Consider the following 19112-nt stretch of genomic DNA (forward strand, 5'->3'; position numbering starts at 1 on the left):
TCAGATCATCGTCTTGACAAATATCAAATATTCCCGGCTTTTCTCAACATGTTTTTTAGGCATTAACAACATTCAGAACACCATTATTTGGAATGCTGGATACAGTGATACAATTTAATATAAAATAAACTATGTTTTTGAATGTGTGCGTCTCATTTCTGAGTACAATAGCATTTTCTCTGTATCTTTGTAAGGGGACACAAATACGTCACACGTCTCTTTACAAGTAAAAGTGGGAAGATTCAGTTTTATTTCGTACAGATTAGGCCTTGACATTAATGTTTATACTTAGCAAGCATTAAAGTATCACATGAAAAACTATATTTTGATTAATATAATGGGAAAAAAACTAATGGGATAGTGTCAAACATGTTACAATACACTAAAAGACAATGCACATCAAAAACAAAAAACAAATAGAAGCAAAGCTAGCTATGTGACAAAATATTGAATTAAACCAATTGAATTATCCATCCCCCAACCTGCCACCTCCTCACTACTGAAACCTTACAGGCTAACAGAGGTATTCCTAGACCTTTGACTGACCGTGCTGTGGGCCGAGCCCCTGCGGTAAGCGGCCAGCACCCTCTTGCTGATCAGCCCATGCTTGTGGAGCATCAGCAGGAGCTGGTTCCGGAACTTCTGCCCGATGAAGGCGTACAGCACTGGGTTGACTGCGCAGTGCGTGAACGCTATCCCCTTGGTCACGTACAGCGCCACACTCACACTGTTCCGGAACTCACACGTCTCCTCGCCCAGCGAGCCGCCTCGCATCAATGTGTCTACCAGCATGCTGACATTGCACGGCAGCCAACATATCACGAATGCAAACACCACGGCCAGGATGACGCGCATGGCCTTGTGTTTGTGGTCGGCATTGCGCATGCCACGGAACATCGTCGCCGCCGTGCAGCTGTAACAAACGACCATGACTGCCAGCGGCAGGAAGAATCCCAATGTGTGGCGAAGCACCCGCACAGACACCCGCCACTGGTTGCTGCTTGACGGAGTCAGGTTCTCGTAGCAGAGGGTCTGGTCACTGAGATCCTCCACTTGGATAGCTTCCCTCTGGAGCACCACAGGCAATGAGAGAAGCCCTGCCCCCAGCCACACGGCTCCACAAACTTTCCCCACCAGGTGGCGACGTTGAGTCAGCGCCTGCGTGGTCTTCACGATAGCCAGGTAGCGGTCCACGCTAATGCACGCTAACAGGAAGACCCCACTATAAAAGGAAGCTTCCTGGAGGCCAGACAGGAGCTTACAGAGGAAGGTACCAAAGATCCAGTGAGAGTAGACGTAGACGGCCCAGAAGGGAAGAGTCAGGGAGAAGAGGAGGTCGGCCATGGCTAGGTGCATCAGGTAGATGTCTGTGGTGGTCCGGCTCCTGGCCAAGCAGCACATCACGTAGATGACCACACTGTTGCCCAGCACACTTAGGAAAAACACAATGATGTATGTGACCATCAGACCAACACTGCTCAAGCCCAAGATAGACACACTACAGGGGGCTGCCTTGAGCTCGTCTATGGGAGGATAGGTGAAGTTGAAGATGTCGGAGTAGAGCGAATCATTATAGACAATTTCTTGCATTTCCATGAGCTGCATGAAAGAAAAAAACAGTGCATTGATATTAAGATGTCTCCATCAACTAACTAAGTTGTAACAGTGTAGCAACTAAACACCCTGAGTGGTATCAGTGGAACAACTAAACACCCTGAGTGGTATCAGTGGAACAACTAAACACCCCGAGGGATATCAGTGTAGTGACTAAACACCCTGAGTGGTATCAGTGGAACAACTAAACACCCCGAGTGGTATCAGTGGAACAACTAAACATCCTGAGTGGTATCAGTGTAGTGACTAAACACCCTGAGTGGTATCAGTGGAACAACTAAACACCCTGAGTGGTATCAGTGTAGTGACTAAACACCCTGAGGGGTATCAGTGTAGTGACTAAACACCCTGAGTGGTATCAGTGGAACAACTAAACACCCTGAGTGGTATCAGTGTAGTGACTAAACACCCTGAGTGGTATCAGTGGAACAACTAAACACCCTGAGTGGTATCAGTGGAACAACTAAACACCCTGAGTGGTATCAGTGTAGTGATTAAACTCCCTGAGTGGTATCAGTGTAGTGACTAAACACCCTGAGTGGTATCAGTGGAACAACTAAACATCCTGAGTGGTATCAGTGTAGTGACTAAACACCCTGAGTGGTATCAGTGTAGTGACTAAACACCCTGAGGGGTATCAGTGTAGTGACTAAACACCCTGAGTGGTATCAGTGGAACAACTAAACACCCTGAGTGGTATCAGTGTAGTGACTAAACACCCTGAGTGGTATCAGTGGAACAACTAAACACCCTGAGTGGTATCAGTGGAACAACTAAACACCCTGAGTGGTATCAGTGTAGTGATTAAACTCCCTGAGTGGTATCAGTGTAGTGACTAAACACCCTGAGTGGTATCAGTGGAACAACTAAACATCCTGAGTGGTATCAGTGTAGTGACTAAACACCCTGAGTGGTATCAGTGTAGTGACTAAACACCCTGAGTGGTATCAGTGGAACAACTAAACATCCTGAGTGGTATCAGTGTAGTGACTAAACACCCTGAGTGGTATCAGTGTAGTGATTAAACTTCCTGAGTGGTATCAGTGTAGTGACTAAACACCCTGAGTGGTATCAGTGGAACAACTAAACACCCTGAGTGGTATCAGTGGATCAACTAAACACCCTGAGTGGTATCAGTGTAGAGACTAAACACCCTGAGTGGTATCAGTGTAGTGACTAAACACCCTGAGTGGTATCAGTGTAGTGACTAAACACCCTGAGTGGTATCAGTGGAACAACTAAACATCCCGAGTGGTATCAGTGTAGTGACTAAACACCCTGAGGGGTATCAGTGTAGTGACTAAACACCCTGAGTGGTATCAGTGGAACAACTAAACATCCTGAGTGGTATCAGTGTAGTGACTAAACACCCTGAGTGGTATCAGTGTAGTGACTAAACACCCTGAGTGGTATCAGTGGAACAACTAAACATCCTGAGTGGTATCAGTGTAGTGACTAAACACCCTGAGTGGTATCAGTGTAGTGATTAAACTCCCTGAGTGGTATCAGTGTAGTGACTAAACACCCTGAGTGGTATCAGTGGAACAACTAAACACCCTGAGTGGTATCAGTGTAGTGACTAAACACCCTGAGTGGTATCAGTGTAGTGACTAAACACCCTGAGTGGTATCAGTGGAACAACTAAACACCCTGAGTGGTATCAGTGGATCAACTAATCACCCTGAGTGGTATCAGTGTAGTGACTAAAGACCCTGAGTGGTATCAGTGTAGTGACTAAACACCCTGAGTGGTATCAGTGTAGTGACTAAACACCCTGAGCGGTATCAGTGGAACAACTAAACATCCCGAGTGGTATCAGTGTAGTGACTAAACACCCTGAGTGGTATGAGTGGAACAACTAAACACCCCGAGGGATATCAGTGTAGTGACTAAACACCCTGAGTGGTATCAGTGGAACAACTAAACACCCTGAGTGGTATCAGTGGAACAACTAAACATCCCGAGTGGTATCAGTGTAGTGACTAAACACCCTGAGTGGTATCAGTGTAGTGACTAAACACCCTGAGTGGTATCAGGGTAGTGACTAAACACCCTGAGTGGTATCAGTGGAACAACTAAACATCCCGAGTGGTATCAGTGTAGTGACTAAACACCCTGAGTGGTATCAGTGTAGTGACTAAACACCCTGAGGGGTATCAGTGTAGTGACTAAACTCCCTGAGTGGTATCAGTGTAGTGACTAAACACCCTGAGTGGTATCAGTGGAACAACTAAACACCCTGAGTGGTATCAGTGGAACAACTAAACATCCCGAGTGGTATCAGTGTAGTGACTAAACACCCTGAGTGGTATCAGTGTAGTGACTAAACACCCTGAGTGGTATCAGTGGAACAACTAAACACCCTGAGTGGTATCAGTGGAACAACTAAACATCCCGAGTGGTATCAGTGTAGTGACTAAACACCCTGAGTGGTATCAGTGTAGTGACTAAACACCCTGAGTGGTATCAGTGGAACAACTAAACATCCCGAGTGGTATCAGTGTAGTGACTAAACACCCTGAGGGGTATCAATGTAGTGACTAAACACCCTGAGTGGTATCAGTGGAACAACTAAACACCCTGAGTGGTATCAGTGTAGTGACTAAACACCCTGAGTGGTATCAGTGTAGTGACTAAACACCCTGAGTGGTATCAGTGGAACAACTAAACACCCTGAGTGGTATCAGTGGAACAACTAAACACCCTGAGTGGTATCAGTGTAGTGACTAAATACCCTGAGTGGTATCAGTGTAGTGATTAAACTCCCTGAGTGGTATCAGTGTAGTGACTAAACACCCTGAGTGGTATCAGTGGAACAACTAAACATCCTGAGTGGTATCAGTGTAGTGACTAAACACCCTGAGTGGTATCAGTGGAACAACTAAACACCCTGAGTGGTATCAGTGTAGTGACTAAACACCCTGAGTGGTATCAGTGTAGTGACTAAACACCCTGAGTGGTATCAGTGGAACAACTAAACACCCTGAGTGGTATCAGTGGAACAACTAAACACCCTGAGTGGTATCAGTGTAGTGACTAAATACCCTGAGTGGTATCAGTGTAGTGATTAAACTCCCTGAGTGGTATCAGTGTAGTGACTAAACACCCTGAGTGGTATCAGTGGAACAACTAAACATCCTGAGTGGTATCAGTGTAGTGACTAAACACCCTGAGTGGTATCAGTGTAGTGATTAAACTCCCTGAGTGGTATCAGTGTAGTGACTAAACACCCTGAGTGGTATCAGTGGAACAACTAAACATCCTGAGTGGTATCAGTGTAGTGACTAAACACCCTGAGTGGTATCAGTGTAGTGACTAAACACCCTGAGTGGTATCAGTGGAACAACTAAACACCCTGAGTGGTATCAGTGTAGTGACTAAACACCCTGAGTGGTATCAGTGTAGTGACTAAACACCCTGAGGGGTATCAGTGGAACAACTAAACACCCTGAGTGGTATCAGTGGAACAACTAAACACCCTGAGTGGTATCAGTGTAGTGACTAAACACCCTGAGTGGTATCAGTGTAGTGACTAAACACCCTGAGTGGTATCAGTGTAGTGACTAAACACCCTGAGTGGTATCAGTGTAGCAACTAAACACCCTGAGTGGTATCAGTGTAGTGACTAAACACCCTGAGTGGTATCAGTGTAGTGACTAAACTCCCTGAGTGGTATCAGTGTAGCAACTAAACACCCTGAGTGGTATCAGTGGAACAACTAAACACCCTGAGTGGTATCAGTGTAGTGACTAAACACCCTGAGTGGTATCAGTGTAGTGACTAAACACCCTGAGTGGTATCAGTGGAACAACTAAACACCCTGAGTGGTATCAGTGGAACAACTAAACACCCTGAGTGGTATCAGTGTAGTGACTAAACTCCCTGAGTGGTATCAGTGTAGTGACTAAACACCCTGAGTGGTATCAGTGGAACAACTAAACACCCTGAGTGGTATCAGTGTAGTGACTAAACACCCTGAGTGGTATCAGTGTAGTGACTAAACACCCTGAGTGGTATCAGTGTAGTGACTAAACACCCTGAGTGGTATCAGTGTAGTGACTAAACATCCTGAGTGGTATCAGTGTAGTGACTAAACACCCTGAGTGGTATCAGTGTAGTGACTAAACTCCCTGAGTGGTATCAGTGTAGTGACTAAACTCCCTGAGTGGTATCAGTGGAACAACTAAACACCCTGAGTGGTATCAGTGTAGTGACTAAACATCCTGAGTGGTATCAGTGTAGTGACTAAACACCCTGAGTGGTATCAGTGTAGTGACTAAACTCCCTGAGTGGTATCAGTGTAGTGACTAAACTCCCTGAGTGGTATCAGTGGAACAACTAAACACCCTGAGTGGTATCAGTGTAGTGACTAAACACCCTGAGTGGTATCAGTGTAGTGACTAAACACCCTGAGTGGTATCAGTGTAGTGACTAAACTCCCTGAGTGGTATCAGTGTAGTGACTAAACTCCCTGAGTGGTATCAGTGGAACAACTAAACACCCTGAGTGGTATCAGTGTAGTGACTAAACACCCTGAGTGGTATCAGTGTAGTGACTAAACACCCTGAGTGGTATGAGTGGATCAACTAAACACCCTGAGGGATATCAGTGTAGTGACTAAACTCCCTGAGTGGTATCAGTGTAGTGACTAAACACCCTGAGTGGTATCAGTGTAGTGACTAAACACCCTGAGTGGTATCAGTGTAGTGACTAAACACCCTGAGTGGTATGAGTGGAACAACTAAACTCCCTGAGTGGTATCAGTGGAACAACTAAACAATGTTACATTGAACTGGGTGAATGGAATATGAATGACAATCATCCAATATTCTCATATAGAAATGTGTCCATACTCATAAAAAACTCATCGTCTTCCCTCAACTTAAACTGCACCGATCGCCACTGGTCCCTGTGTATTATAATATTTTGTGTTTAGCTATGTAGTTACTGTGTTACATGTTTTTTTAGTTCTACTAATTGTGCAATAATGTTTTTTTTTTGTGTTAAATGTACAACTCTAAATTTGGCATAACCACAAGTGACAAATATTCTTTACAATGCATGTCTGGTTGAAATGAAGTTGTAGCCTGACAGATCAGTTTAATAACTGGTAAGTCATATCCATACCTGGCTTTACATGTCCACTTGACAGCTTAGAAGAGCAGACGAAAACGTTAGAAGCAGGGAGGAGTGTCTGTCTCGGAGTCTCAGCACTGAACTGAAATTAAATTATTTTCAAGCTTGTCTCTCTAAGACTAGACTGAAGTCCTCTAGTGTCCACAGTTTGACATCAACAGATCAACGTTTACTACACTAGAGAAACTTAGGGAAGTAGACAGAACCACATAAGGTTTGAGACAAGCTACAGAGATGATGACAGAGTTCCACAGAGTAGGGGACAGCCTTTGTATTTCCCCTTATTCAATACAGTATGTATAATGTATATTTGAATATACAGTGTGAGAGAATCTCCCAGAGCTGAAAAACATCTACTGATGACGAGGGAGCAGATCTCTAAATTGGAGTAGCAGAGTTTGGTGGTGTGTAATGTGCGTGTGTGGTGTGTGTGTGTGTGTGTGCTCTCTCAACCAGCTTCACGGGGTAGTCACCTGGAATGCATTTCAATTGACATGTTGTACACCCAATCAACTAAACACCCTGAGTGGTATCAGTGTAGTGACTAAACACCCTGAGTGGTATCAGTGTAGTGACTAAACACCCTGAGGGGTATCAGTGTAGTGACTAAACACCCTGAGGGATTTCAGTGTAGTGACTAAACACCCTGAGTGGTATCAGTGGAACAACTAAACACCCTGAGTGGTATCAGTGTAGTGACTAAACACCCTGAGTGGTATCAGTGTAGTGACTAAACACCCTGAGTGGTATCAGTGTAGTGACTAAACACCCTGAGTGGTATCAGTGGAACAACTAAACACCCCGAGTGGTATCAGTGTAGTGACTAAACTCCCTGAGTGTTATCAGTGTAGTGACTAAACTCCCTGAGTGGTATCAGTGTAGTGACTAAACACCCTGAGTGGTATCAGTGTAGTGACTAAACACCCTGAGTGGTATCAGTGGAACAACTAAACACCCTGAGTGGTATCAGTGTAGTGACTAAACTCCCTGAGTGGTATCAGTGTAGTGACTAAACACCCTGAGTGGTATCAGTGTAGTGACTAAACTCCCTGAGTGGTATCAGTGTAGTGACTAAACACCCTGAGTGGTATCAGTGTAGTGACTAAACACCCCGAGTGGTATCAGTGTAGTGACTAAACACCCTGAGTGGTATCAGTGTAGTGACTAAACACCCTGAGTGGTATCAGTGTAGTGACTAAACACCCTGAGTGGTATCAGTGTATTGACTAAACACCCTGAGTGGTATCAGTGGAACAACTAAACACCCTGAGTGGTATCAGTGTAGTGACTAAACACCCTGAGTGGTATCCGTGTAGTGACTAAACACCCTGAGTGGTATCAGTGGAACATAACTTACCAGTTATAAACAGAGCTCAGATTAGAAGTGTGTCACAAAACAAACAATACCTCACAATAATGGTGTGCAAAAAAAGTGAACTAAATCGTGTGTGTAAATGACATACAGGTGTGTGCACAGGTGATTAGAATTCAGGTGATTGGGATCTGGAGAGTGAGCTGCGTTCAGGGGATCTACATGTTTGAGAGTGGGAGCTGGAAGTAGATGTTACACAGTGGAGGCTCCTCTGTGAATTTGATAAATGTAAAAATAGTGAAACATTTAAAACGATGTTATTTTTACATAAAACTATACTAAATATACTCACGTCACGTCACGAAACGTAACGTTTCTTTAAGTGCAGTCGCAAAAACGATCAAGCGCCCTGTTGAAACTGACTCTCATGAGGACCGTCACAGGAAAGGAAGACCCAGCGTTACCTCTGCTGCAAAGGATAAATTCATTAGAGTTACCAGCCTCAGAAATTGCAGCCCAAATAAATGCTTCACAAAGTTCAAGTGACAGACACATCTCAACATCAACTGTTCAGACTGCATCAACTGTTCACTGCATGAATCAGCAGTGAACTGCTGCAAAGAAACCACTACTAGAAGACAACAACAAGAAGAAGAAATTTGCTTGGGCCAAGAAACACGCAAATTAGACATTATACCGGTGGAAATCTGTCCTTTGGTCTGATGAGTCCAAATCTGAGATTTTGAGATTTTTGGTTCCAACCGCTTGTGAGGGTCAGAGTACGTGAACGGATGATTTCCGCATGTGTGGTTCCCAACGTGAAGCATGGAGGAGGAGGTGTGATGCTGTGGGGGTGCTTTGCTTGTGACACTGTCTTTGATTTATTTAGAATTCAAGGCACACTTAACCAGCATGGCTACCACAGAAATCTGCAGCGATACGCCAACCCATCTAGTTTGCGCTTAGTGGAACTATCATTTGTTTTTCATTTGTTTTTCAACAGGACAATGACCCAACACACATCCAGGCTGTGTAATGGCTATTTGACCAAGAAGGAGAGTGATGGAGTGATGGAGTGATGCATCAGATGAACTGGCCTCCACAGTCACCTGACCTCAACCCAGTTGAGATGGTTATATACATGCTTCTATTGTATTGTATTGTGTTTTGGAGAAAATGGGGGTCATGTCACAATGTAAATGCATAAAGGTAAGTAAAAGCAATTTTTCTCAATTCCATGCTATGAGCATTTACTGCCGTTTTGCTTGGTAGTGTTGTATAGGCTTGTGGCGAGAACTTTTCTACCTGTCCCAGCTGAAGTGGGAAATACTCAAATTTGATTAGTTCTGGAGGGGCACTGTGTTATAGACATATCTGTGTTATATTAATTATTAATTACAAAACAATACATTCCTTTACTGTTGTTTTGTGGAATATCAGTTGGAAAGACAGAAAACTTGACCACTTTTGATTTTTATAACCTTGTTTGCTTCCAGTGTGAATAAAATATTTTTAAAAAAATATAAAGACCCAATGTAAACAATGATGGACAGGCAAACCTGTTAATGACCTTTAACCTGGTAATGGTTGAACCTTTACACATTTAAATCAGCCCAAGGCCAGCCTTGACATGTGCGGGGAAAAAATACATCAGGTCAATTGCTTGGCCTGACTCATAAAAAGTTTTTGAGGTAGTATCCTAGTAAAACATGGTGCTATAGGTTTATTTCACCCCAATTATGCGTAACCTTCCAACGATTTATAAAACCCAACTTGGTCGCAATCAATCCAACGGTTGGCCTCTTGGACTTAGGTGTTGGACTGATTCATGGATCATAGCCAATCGTTCCAAATGGTCATTTCTGACTAAATACAAGTGATTATTACTTGGCCTTATTAGAAACTTCAATGTTCCACTTCCAAACATAAAAGATGTGCATTACATTATTTTCAAGCTAATTATTACAAAGGGAGAAGCACCACACACATGCAGTCAATGTGCAGCAGTAGTCATTAGACCAAACATTTGGGACCAGCATTCCAGATATTCTTACACTTTACGTTACTCGTGTAAGTTCAAAATATAATAATATAATGTGAAATCTTATATCTCCATCTCACTTCATCGATCTTCCAGCAGTTAGCAATGACAGGTTGACCTACAGATTGAGTTTAGTAATCTGTCATTCGGGGATGAACGCCCCCAAAAAAGAAACTACTGGGTACAGTTTATATTTGACTCTTTGTAGATTCTATAGAGATAATCTTAACCTAAAAAACATTAAGGACACAGCAGGAGTTATATATTTTTTATTAATTATGTAATGAGGGCCTTCACAAAAATCAGTGAGCAAGTACAGCCATGTGAGTCAGATTCAGATACTGTACTATTGTTATTCTAACATCTAACTATTTCCCCAAACATCTTGAGGGTAAAGCCTTTCCTGTTTTGACATTTCTGAAGAAAATGTCCGCTTTCATAAATGTCACAAAAGATTACTTAAAGCAAACAGTATGAGTCCTAATCAGCAATTCAGCTGAAGTCATTTTACAGTGGAATGTAGTGAAAACAGGAAATACTACACAACCGTTGCTTCAACAGAGGCTTCAAAACAGCAATAGTTGTGACATTATAGAATCGTTTGTGAATTTGAGAGAATCTGCACATTTAATAGCCAATTGTTTTCTCCACATTCACAGTTTATGGTCTCAAAATTGCAATTAGTGCAAGAAATCAAATCAAATTGTATTGGCCAGATGTGTCGAATACAACAGGTGTAGTAGACTTTACTTACGAGCCCGTTCCCAAAAGTAAAACAAATACATTCTAAAAGAAAAGGAGATAGTAACACAATAAAAACAATATACAGAAAGTATTCAGACCCCTTGACATTTTCCACATTTTGTTGCATTACAGCCTTATTCTAAAATGAAGAAGAAGAAAAATCCCTCATCAATCTACACACAATGCAAATACATAAGTATTCAGACCCTTTACTCAGTACTTTGTTGAAGCACCTTTGGCAGCGAGTCTTCTTGGGTAATGACGCTACAAGCTTGGCACACCTGTATTTGGGGAGTTTCTCCCATTCTTCTCTGCAGATCCTCTCAAGCTCTGTCAGGTTGGATGGGGAACGTTGCTGCACATATATTTTCAGGTCTCTCCAGAGATGTTAAATCGGGTTAAAGTCTGGGCTCTGGCTGGGCCACTCATGGACATTTGAGACTTGTTCCGAAGCCACTCCTGTGTTGTCTTTAGGCTCGTTGTCCTGTTGGAAGGTAAACCTGAGCTCTGGATCAGGTTTTCATAAAGTTTCTCAATACTTTGCTCCGTTCATTTTTCCCTCGATCCTGACTAGTATCCAAGTCGCTGCCGCTGAAAAACATCCCCACAGCATGATGCTGCCACCACCATGCTTCACCGTAGGGATGGTGTCAGGTTTCCACCAGACGTGACACTTGGCATTCAGGCAAAATAGTTCAATCTTGGTTTCATCAGACCAGAGAATCTTGTTTCCCATGGTCTGAGAGTCTGTATGTGCCTTTTGGCAAACTACAAGCAGGCAGTCATGTGCCTTTTACTGAGGAGTGGCTTTCGTCTGGCCACTTTACCATAAAGGCCTGATTGGTGGAGTGCTGCAGAGATGGTTGTCCTTCTGGAAGGTTCTCCCATCTCCACAGTGGAACTCTGGAGTTTTATCAGAGTGACCATCAGGTTCTTGGTTACCTCCCTGATTGCTCAGTTTTGCCTGGCGGCCAGCTCTAGGAGGAGTCTTGGTGGTTCCAAACGCCTTCCATTTAAGAATAACGGAGGCCACTGTGTTCCTGGGGACCTTGAATGCTGCAGAATTGTTTTGGTACCCTTCCCCAGATCTGTGCCTCGACACAATCCTGTTTCGGAGCTTTACGCACAATTCCTTCAACCTCATGGCTTGGTTTTTGCCCTGACATGCACGATCATCTGTGGGACCTTATATCGACACCCTTGTGCCTTTCCAAATTATGTCCAAACAATTGAATTTATCATAGGTGGAGTCCAGTCAAGTTGTGGAAACATCTCAAGGATGATCAGTGGAAACAGGATGCACCTGAGCTCAATTTAGAGGCTCATATTAAAGAGTCTGAAAAATAAGGTGTTTCTGTTTTTTATTTTGAATACATTTGCAAAAATATCTAAACAGTTCAATGTTAAATGACGAGGCAGAGGCATTGATGCGAGTAACCAGTCGTGTTCAGTACATTACAAAACATCCGGGTATGTCGAGCACACCGGTAAAACACTGGAGTTGCAGTAATTAACATTTACCAACAGATGGCATCACTGTGCCATTTTACACCCATAACAGACCTGTTTTCAATGTGTCATTATGGGGTTAGTGTGTAGATTGACGAGGAAAAACATTTATTCAATCAATTTTAGAATAAGCCTGTAACGTTGTGGCGAAATCCTGCACGGAGCCTTCACCGTGCGCTGCCACTTTAAGAGCGCATCCGCAGTAAGGAAGGAGGAAATAAAGGCAGCTCTTTCAGCTCTCTGGGTGATGAGCGGAGCTCTTGGTTGGCGCGACAGTTTGATTGTGTGTGCTATGCTGCAGACATCCTTGTTTATTTTCAGCGTGTGTAGTTTATCAAATATTTAACTCAATCTTCGGTGTGACCGCTCTAGGTCAGACCGTACACCGGCAATCCTGAAGACCACAGCTAAGATCTCTCTTGTTCTCTTTCTCTTCCCTCTCGTTCCAGTGCTTTACCCTGCAACAGACTATTTTTCAAATGCACTTCCCATTGAAGTTCATTAGAGCTGGACTATTATTGCCCTGCCAGAAGTATTCTGGTGGACATTTTAGTTAAAGGGGAGGTTGCTTGCAGGTTGTGGATTGTAATGTTAACTGTATTGAGGTGAGGTGTGCTAATGACATGTGGCCGAGAAGATAGTGGACATTTTTAAGGCTTTTGTTTTGTCTATGAACACCCCCCACATTCATACCCTCTGCACATTCATACCCTCTGGACATTCATACCCTCTGGACATTCATACCCTCTGCACATTCATACCCTCTGCACATTCATACCCTCTGCACATTCATACCCTCTGCACATTCATACCCTCTGGACATTCATACCCTCTGGACATTCATACCCTCTGCACATTCATACCCTCTGCACAATCATACCCTCTGCACATTCATACCCTCTGGACATTCATACCCTCTTGACATTCATACCCTCTGCACATTCATACCCTCTGCACATTAATATGAATGGATTTCCACTTCAAATCTTTAAACATGTAACTGGGTGAAAATGTTATACTATAATTTGGCAAAACATACTAATAATAGCAATAGAATCAGATGCCTTGGCTGTACCAAGAACTACAAACCTCCATTATGTGGCAATTAAATGTTTTGCCATCATACAAAAAATTTAAAGTATTAAATATGCAGATGTTCTTCACCATAAACCATGACTTTTATAGGACTCTAAAAGATCAAACATAATCAAACTCTGCTGTTTTACAGAAAGTGATGGCATTTCAGAGAAAATATAAACATGGCAAATGTTCAAAATGCTATTACTTTTCTCATGTACTTTCAATGTATCAAGGCTAAAGGTGGATGGATTCTTTGAGACCAGCATGGAGTGACACTGTAAAATGTCAATATCTACACATGGCTCGAATTACTATTACTTTGACCACATGGTGGCACTGTGGTGCCACAAAAGTCCATTGTAAAACGTAGCCACGCACACAAACAACCCTTTGCCATAACACCGTGACAACTTATCATCAGATTCCATACTGATGATATCCACATAACAGTAGTCTATTGTTAAGAGCTGAAAATAAGTGCCTAACATGAACATAATTTACTGTAATCATTCTCATAGAATAGACACTTCTCAACAACAACAAAAAGGGCGAGAACAAAGTCTCACAAAACAAAAAAGATGGCGTATAGTGTATAGAACACGAAGATAAAACACTGCCGTTTCAAACTGACATGGCAAAAGTCAAATTAGATTGTCCTGTCCTCTTTCCCTTCATATGACAGAGAGGTCCCACATGACAAACAAACCGTAACTCATTCAACTTTCATCTATAGAGAGAAGACAACAACATCTATATCCAAACAACAGCACCCACATGCATACATACAGTACCAGTCAAAAGTTTGGACACACCTACTCACTCCCAGGGTGTCTCCCCACTTGTACTACCTTCCACATTGTAGAACAACCGTGGAAGACACCAAAACCACGAAACAACACATATGGATGGAATCATGCAGCAACCAAAAAAGTGCCGAACAAATCAAAACATATTCCACATTTGATATTCTTCAAAGTAGCCACCCCTTGCCCTGATGACAGCCCCGCACACTCATGGCACTCTCCCAACCAGCTTCATGAGGTAGTCACCTGGAATGCACCTCAATTAACAGGTGTGCCTTGTTAAAAGTTCATTTGTGGAATTTCTTTCCTTCTTAATGCATTTGAGCCAATCAGTTGTGTTGTGACAAGGTAGGGGTGGTATACAAATTAAATTAAGTCCATATTATGGCAAGAAAAGCTCAAATAATCAAAGAGAAATGACAATACATTATTACTTTAAGACATGGAGGTCAGTCAATGCGGAAAATTTCAAGAAATCTGAAGGTTTCTTCAAGTGCAGTCGCAAAAACCATCAAGAGCTATGATGAAACTGGCTCTCATGAGGACCGACACAGGAAAGGAAAACCCCCTCTAAGTTCTTTAGAGTTACCAGCCTCAGAAATGGCAGCCCAAATAAATACTTCACAGAGTTCAAGTAACAGACATCTCAACATCAACTGTTCAGAAGAGGCCGCATGAATCAGGCCTTCATGGTCTAATTGCTGCAAAGATACACTACTAAAGGACACCACTAAGAAGAGATTTGCTTTGGCCAAAAAACACAAGCAATAGACATTAGACCGGTGGAAATCTGTCCTTTGGTCTGATGAGTTAAAAGTTGAGATTTTTGGTTCCAACTGCTGTGTCTTTGTGAGATGCAGAGTAGGTGAACGGATGATCTCTGCATGTGTGGTTCCCACCGTGAAGTATGGAGATGGTTTGGTGGTGTTTTGCTGGTGACACTGTCTGTGATTTATTTAAAATTCAAGGCACACTTAACCAGCATGGCTACCACAGCATTCTGCAGCGATACGCCATCCCATCTGGTTTACACTCTGCTGGACAATCATTTATTTTTCAACAGGACAATGACCCAACACACCTCCAGGCTGCATCAGATGATCTGGCCTCCACAATCACCCGATCTCAACCCAATTGAGATGGTTTGGGATGAGTTGGACCGCAGAGTAAAGGAAAAGCAGCCAAGAAGTGCTCAGCATATGTGGGAACTCCTTCAAGACCGTTGGAAAAGCATTCCAGGTGAAGCTGGTTGAGAGAATATCAAGAGCGCGCAAAGCTGTCATCAAGGCAAATGGCGGCCACCCCGAAGAACCTGAAATACAAACTATATTTTGATTGGTTCAACACTCCCCCAGCACGTCTCCTAGCCCAGCAGAGAAGATGAGCAGAGGGATGCTGTGCTCCTGCATGTGGTCAAAGAACAGCTGGTAGAGCTCCCTGAGCATAGCATCGGACTCCTTCACCACATCCTGCAGCAGGTCTTTCCTGATGCGCTGCTGCACCAGAAGAGTATGGGCTTTAGTCCACCACTCCCCCATGAGTGGCAGCTTCTCCTCCGCTGTCCGTTTGGAATCGATCTCTATGGGGTAATATGTGTTGAGCAGGTCCTTCAGCTGTGCTTTGCACTCCTCACTGATGAGCCTGCTGTTGTTCAGGATATTGTGACTGGGTGGGCACTGCTTCCCATTGTAGGCAAACCGTGTGAGGGTCATGTCGAAGTCTGAAATCACCTGAATCGTGCTGGTGCCAGCCTTCTGCATGGCCTTGATGATCTCTTCCACCCTCTGAGGGTCCCTCATACACACTGAGGGACTGGACAGCTCTAGGGTCATTTTTTAGAGAGATGTTTAATTCAAGAAAAGTTCAAAGATCCAAACGATGGATCTAGCTAGTGTCACGGCCCCTCCTCTGCATTGCAGGGGCGGTTCCTCCTGCAGGCAGAAGAGGGTCGTTAGTGATTGGAGCCACCTGGGCTCAGGGTATTTAAACTGTTTCACTAACCACTCTTGTCTCTCTCTCTCTCTGCTCCTGTTTTGTTTGTTCCTTTGTAGTTTTACGTAGTTTTCACTCCGTCATATTGACACAAACAGATTCACACATCCCTGCACTTTACATACACGCTACATTATGATACTTTCACACCTCATTCCTTTTTCTTTGTTTAAAGTTAATACTTTTTTGTTTATAATAAAGGACCTTTTTGATTGGCCTATACCTGTTGGTGTCCCCTCATTTTTGCCACAGGCTATGAGCCCGCCCGTGACACTAGAAATGCAATCAATATTATACAGTTATATAGCTAGCTAGCTAGCATTTAGCTATGCTGCAATAACCAGTCTACCAAAAAACTATCTCTTCATCTTTTGCCCTGCAAGTGTATTCTCGTCAGACGTAATGAAACGTCATCAGAAGTGTCCACTTCATTTGAGGGCTGAGGGGATAGGGTGTGTCTTTTAAGTGTTTGGACTGCAAACTTCTTCATCTTCTTCTCTTGTATAATGGTGTTTGCAAATAATTGGATGTACATTCCGCCACCTACTGTGCGGGTGGATAATACATGTTTGTGGATTTTATTTTGTATTATTATCAAACAAATATCATTACAAACGTTTTACATTGCCAGGAATCCTAAACAAACAAATCATCTTAATAATACTAGTTTTAATTGCCTTTTTGTTTTTCATTTTTGAACAACCATGTTGTTTAAATTCATTTATAAAGTGAAAAAAGTTAGGTTTTGAATTAGCCCTTTTGCATTTGTGAATATAAAATTGACCTAATAAAGATCCCAAAAAGGAAATAATGTGGGTTAACATCACTTCTGGAAAGCAAGTTAGACTACCTTCAAAATAAAAGCACACATTTCAAAACACTGAATTATCAATAACTCCTTAGAATACTATATCTACTAATATTGCTCTAATAATGACAAGTAATAAATCATGAACTAAAACAATGCGAGCCTCGCACTGGGCCTCCATGTCCTCACGGTGGGGAGGGTGATCGGAGAGTGAGCACAGCCCGTTCCCTGCTGAGTTGACCCTGGGTCTGGGTTCTCCCTCGCCCTCGTATCCCCACGGCGAGTAGGTACTAGACACTTGGTAGTGAGTGTTGCAACAGAGGACAGACTATTTTTCCATGCTTCAGGTCCTGTTCTGTGAGCTTGTGTGGCCTACCACTTTGTGGCTGAGTCGTTGTTGCTCCCAGACGTTTCCACTTAACAATAACAGCCCTTAGTTGACTGGGGCAGCTCTATTATGGCAGAAACTTGACAAACTGACTTGTAGGAAAGGTGGCATCCTTTGACTGTGACCCGTTGAAAGTCACTGAGCTCTTCAGTAACGCAGTAACCTGTCAGCAACAGGTGTAGTTGAAATAGCCGAATCCACTAATTTTAAGGGTGTCCACATAGTGTATATTACAAATTCCAATTGGTTGTGGCTAACGCTAACTAGGTGGATTACATTAGCTAGGTTAGGGTAAAGGTTAGGAGTTTGGAGTTAGGGAAAGGGTTAGCTAACATGCTAAGTAGATGCAAAGGAGCTCAAACATATGAAGTAGTTGCTAATTAGCTAATCCAACCATCCTCCTTTCGTTTTTTGCCTGAAGCAACCTTCTGTTTTATCTAACCATACCAAACGCAACATATCATACTCATTTGAGTGTCCCGGATTTCGGTTTACTATGTTACATCCAGTCTATGAGACCAGCCTGTCAAGGGGAACAAACGCTGCTATTTATCTGTTACTTTTATTTCTTATTCTTATTTTTTTTTAGAATAAAAATATATATATTTTAAACTGCATTGTTGATTAAGGGCTTGTAAGTAAGCATTTCACTGTAAGGTCTACCTGTTGTATTCGGCGCATGTGTCAAATACGATTTGATTTGAAATGCAGCTATTCTAACAAGCGAGTGGCTTTAATCTGCTCTGCGCTTTTTATTTATGTCTGCTTAAATTAAAGAACTGGACATGCAGAAAGCAATATCGACGAGGACAAGAAGCCACTTTGGACTATCAGTGCATTCATCATCATTGAGTAAATGCGCAGTCAGTCTCATTTTAGGCTGCACACACGCCACAACAGTCTGGAACTCTGAAATAGTCCGGCAGTCGTGAGCGGGCGAGAAATTACGTCAGTCTAGACTTCTCCGAAAAAGATGTGTGTTCAACATGAATAGCCCCGTATACGTTTGAACGCGTATAATTATAGAACGGATTTTTTTGACGGTGACATTAGCTGCCTGTCCGCATATTCATCCTATGAAAGTCGTCGCCAATAGGACAGCTAAATTATGGGCTCGAGAAGATACATTGTAGAAAAGCGGACTCAGACAACATTGAGACATTGAAACAATAATTTGGGTAAGAAAATAGCTTTGCTGTTTTTAATTTTAATTTTAACTTCCTACTATTGGCTTAATTTGTGTTAAATAGAATAACACGTTTAGATACGCCTTCTGTTTAAAAAAAAGAATAATAATAACATTTCTACATTGAATATAGATCTACATTTTTAATGTATTGTTGCAAGAAGAAACGTCTCAAACGACAGGTGTATAGCCTAGTAAATAATGGCCAGCTGCAGTGAAAAAACACCTTATTATTATCAATGGTTATGTGATGTTGTCTTGTCATTAATGCCCGAATATATTTGTATCGCGCAATGCACAGCTAGTCACAGGCTAACAGTTATATTATTGGTACGCTACAGGGAAATGTAGAGTCATGTATCCTGCTGTACAGGCAGTAGTCTAATGGATATGTTTTCCCCGAGTCTTTTATATAACAACATGTAAGAGCTTAAATATCATACTCAATTGTCTTGCTAATCAAATTATTGTATTTTTGACTGCACTTATAAGTTATTGT

General features: G+C 42.6%; 3 protein-coding genes across 3 annotated transcripts in view; 1 reads left to right on the top strand and 2 right to left on the bottom strand.

The window, feature by feature from the left end:
• Nucleotides 1-219: 219 nt before the first annotated feature.
• On the bottom strand, nucleotides 220-6918 carry LOC115116101 (C-X-C chemokine receptor type 1-like). Its single transcript, XM_029644596.2, has 2 exons — nucleotides 6742-6918; nucleotides 220-1599 (listed from the first exon to the last, which is right to left on the bottom strand). The coding sequence occupies exon 2, from the start codon at nucleotides 1594-1596 to the stop codon at nucleotides 508-510; it is 1089 nt and encodes a 362-aa protein (XP_029500456.1). The 5' UTR covers nucleotides 1597-1599; nucleotides 6742-6918; the 3' UTR covers nucleotides 220-507.
• A 7014-nt stretch (nucleotides 6919-13932) lies between these two features.
• Nucleotides 13933-16148, bottom strand: LOC115116111 (7-methylguanosine phosphate-specific 5'-nucleotidase-like). The gene has a single exon (XM_065015964.1). The coding sequence runs from the start codon at nucleotides 16069-16071 to the stop codon at nucleotides 15580-15582; it is 492 nt and encodes a 163-aa protein (XP_064872036.1). The 5' UTR covers nucleotides 16072-16148; the 3' UTR covers nucleotides 13933-15579.
• A 966-nt stretch (nucleotides 16149-17114) lies between these two features.
• Nucleotides 17115-19112, top strand: part of LOC115113491 (major facilitator superfamily domain-containing protein 6-like) — a 36407-nt gene continuing 34409 nt past the window's right edge. Inside the window, exon 1 of the mRNA XM_029641244.2 lies at nucleotides 17115-18605. The gene's annotated coding sequence lies outside the window, so the exon portion shown is untranslated. The remainder of the gene's footprint in view (nucleotides 18606-19112) is intronic.

This window comes from Oncorhynchus nerka, linkage group LG3 (genome assembly GCF_034236695.1).
Source record: "Oncorhynchus nerka isolate Pitt River linkage group LG3, Oner_Uvic_2.0, whole genome shotgun sequence".
NCBI lineage: Eukaryota > Metazoa > Chordata > Actinopteri > Salmoniformes > Salmonidae > Oncorhynchus > Oncorhynchus nerka.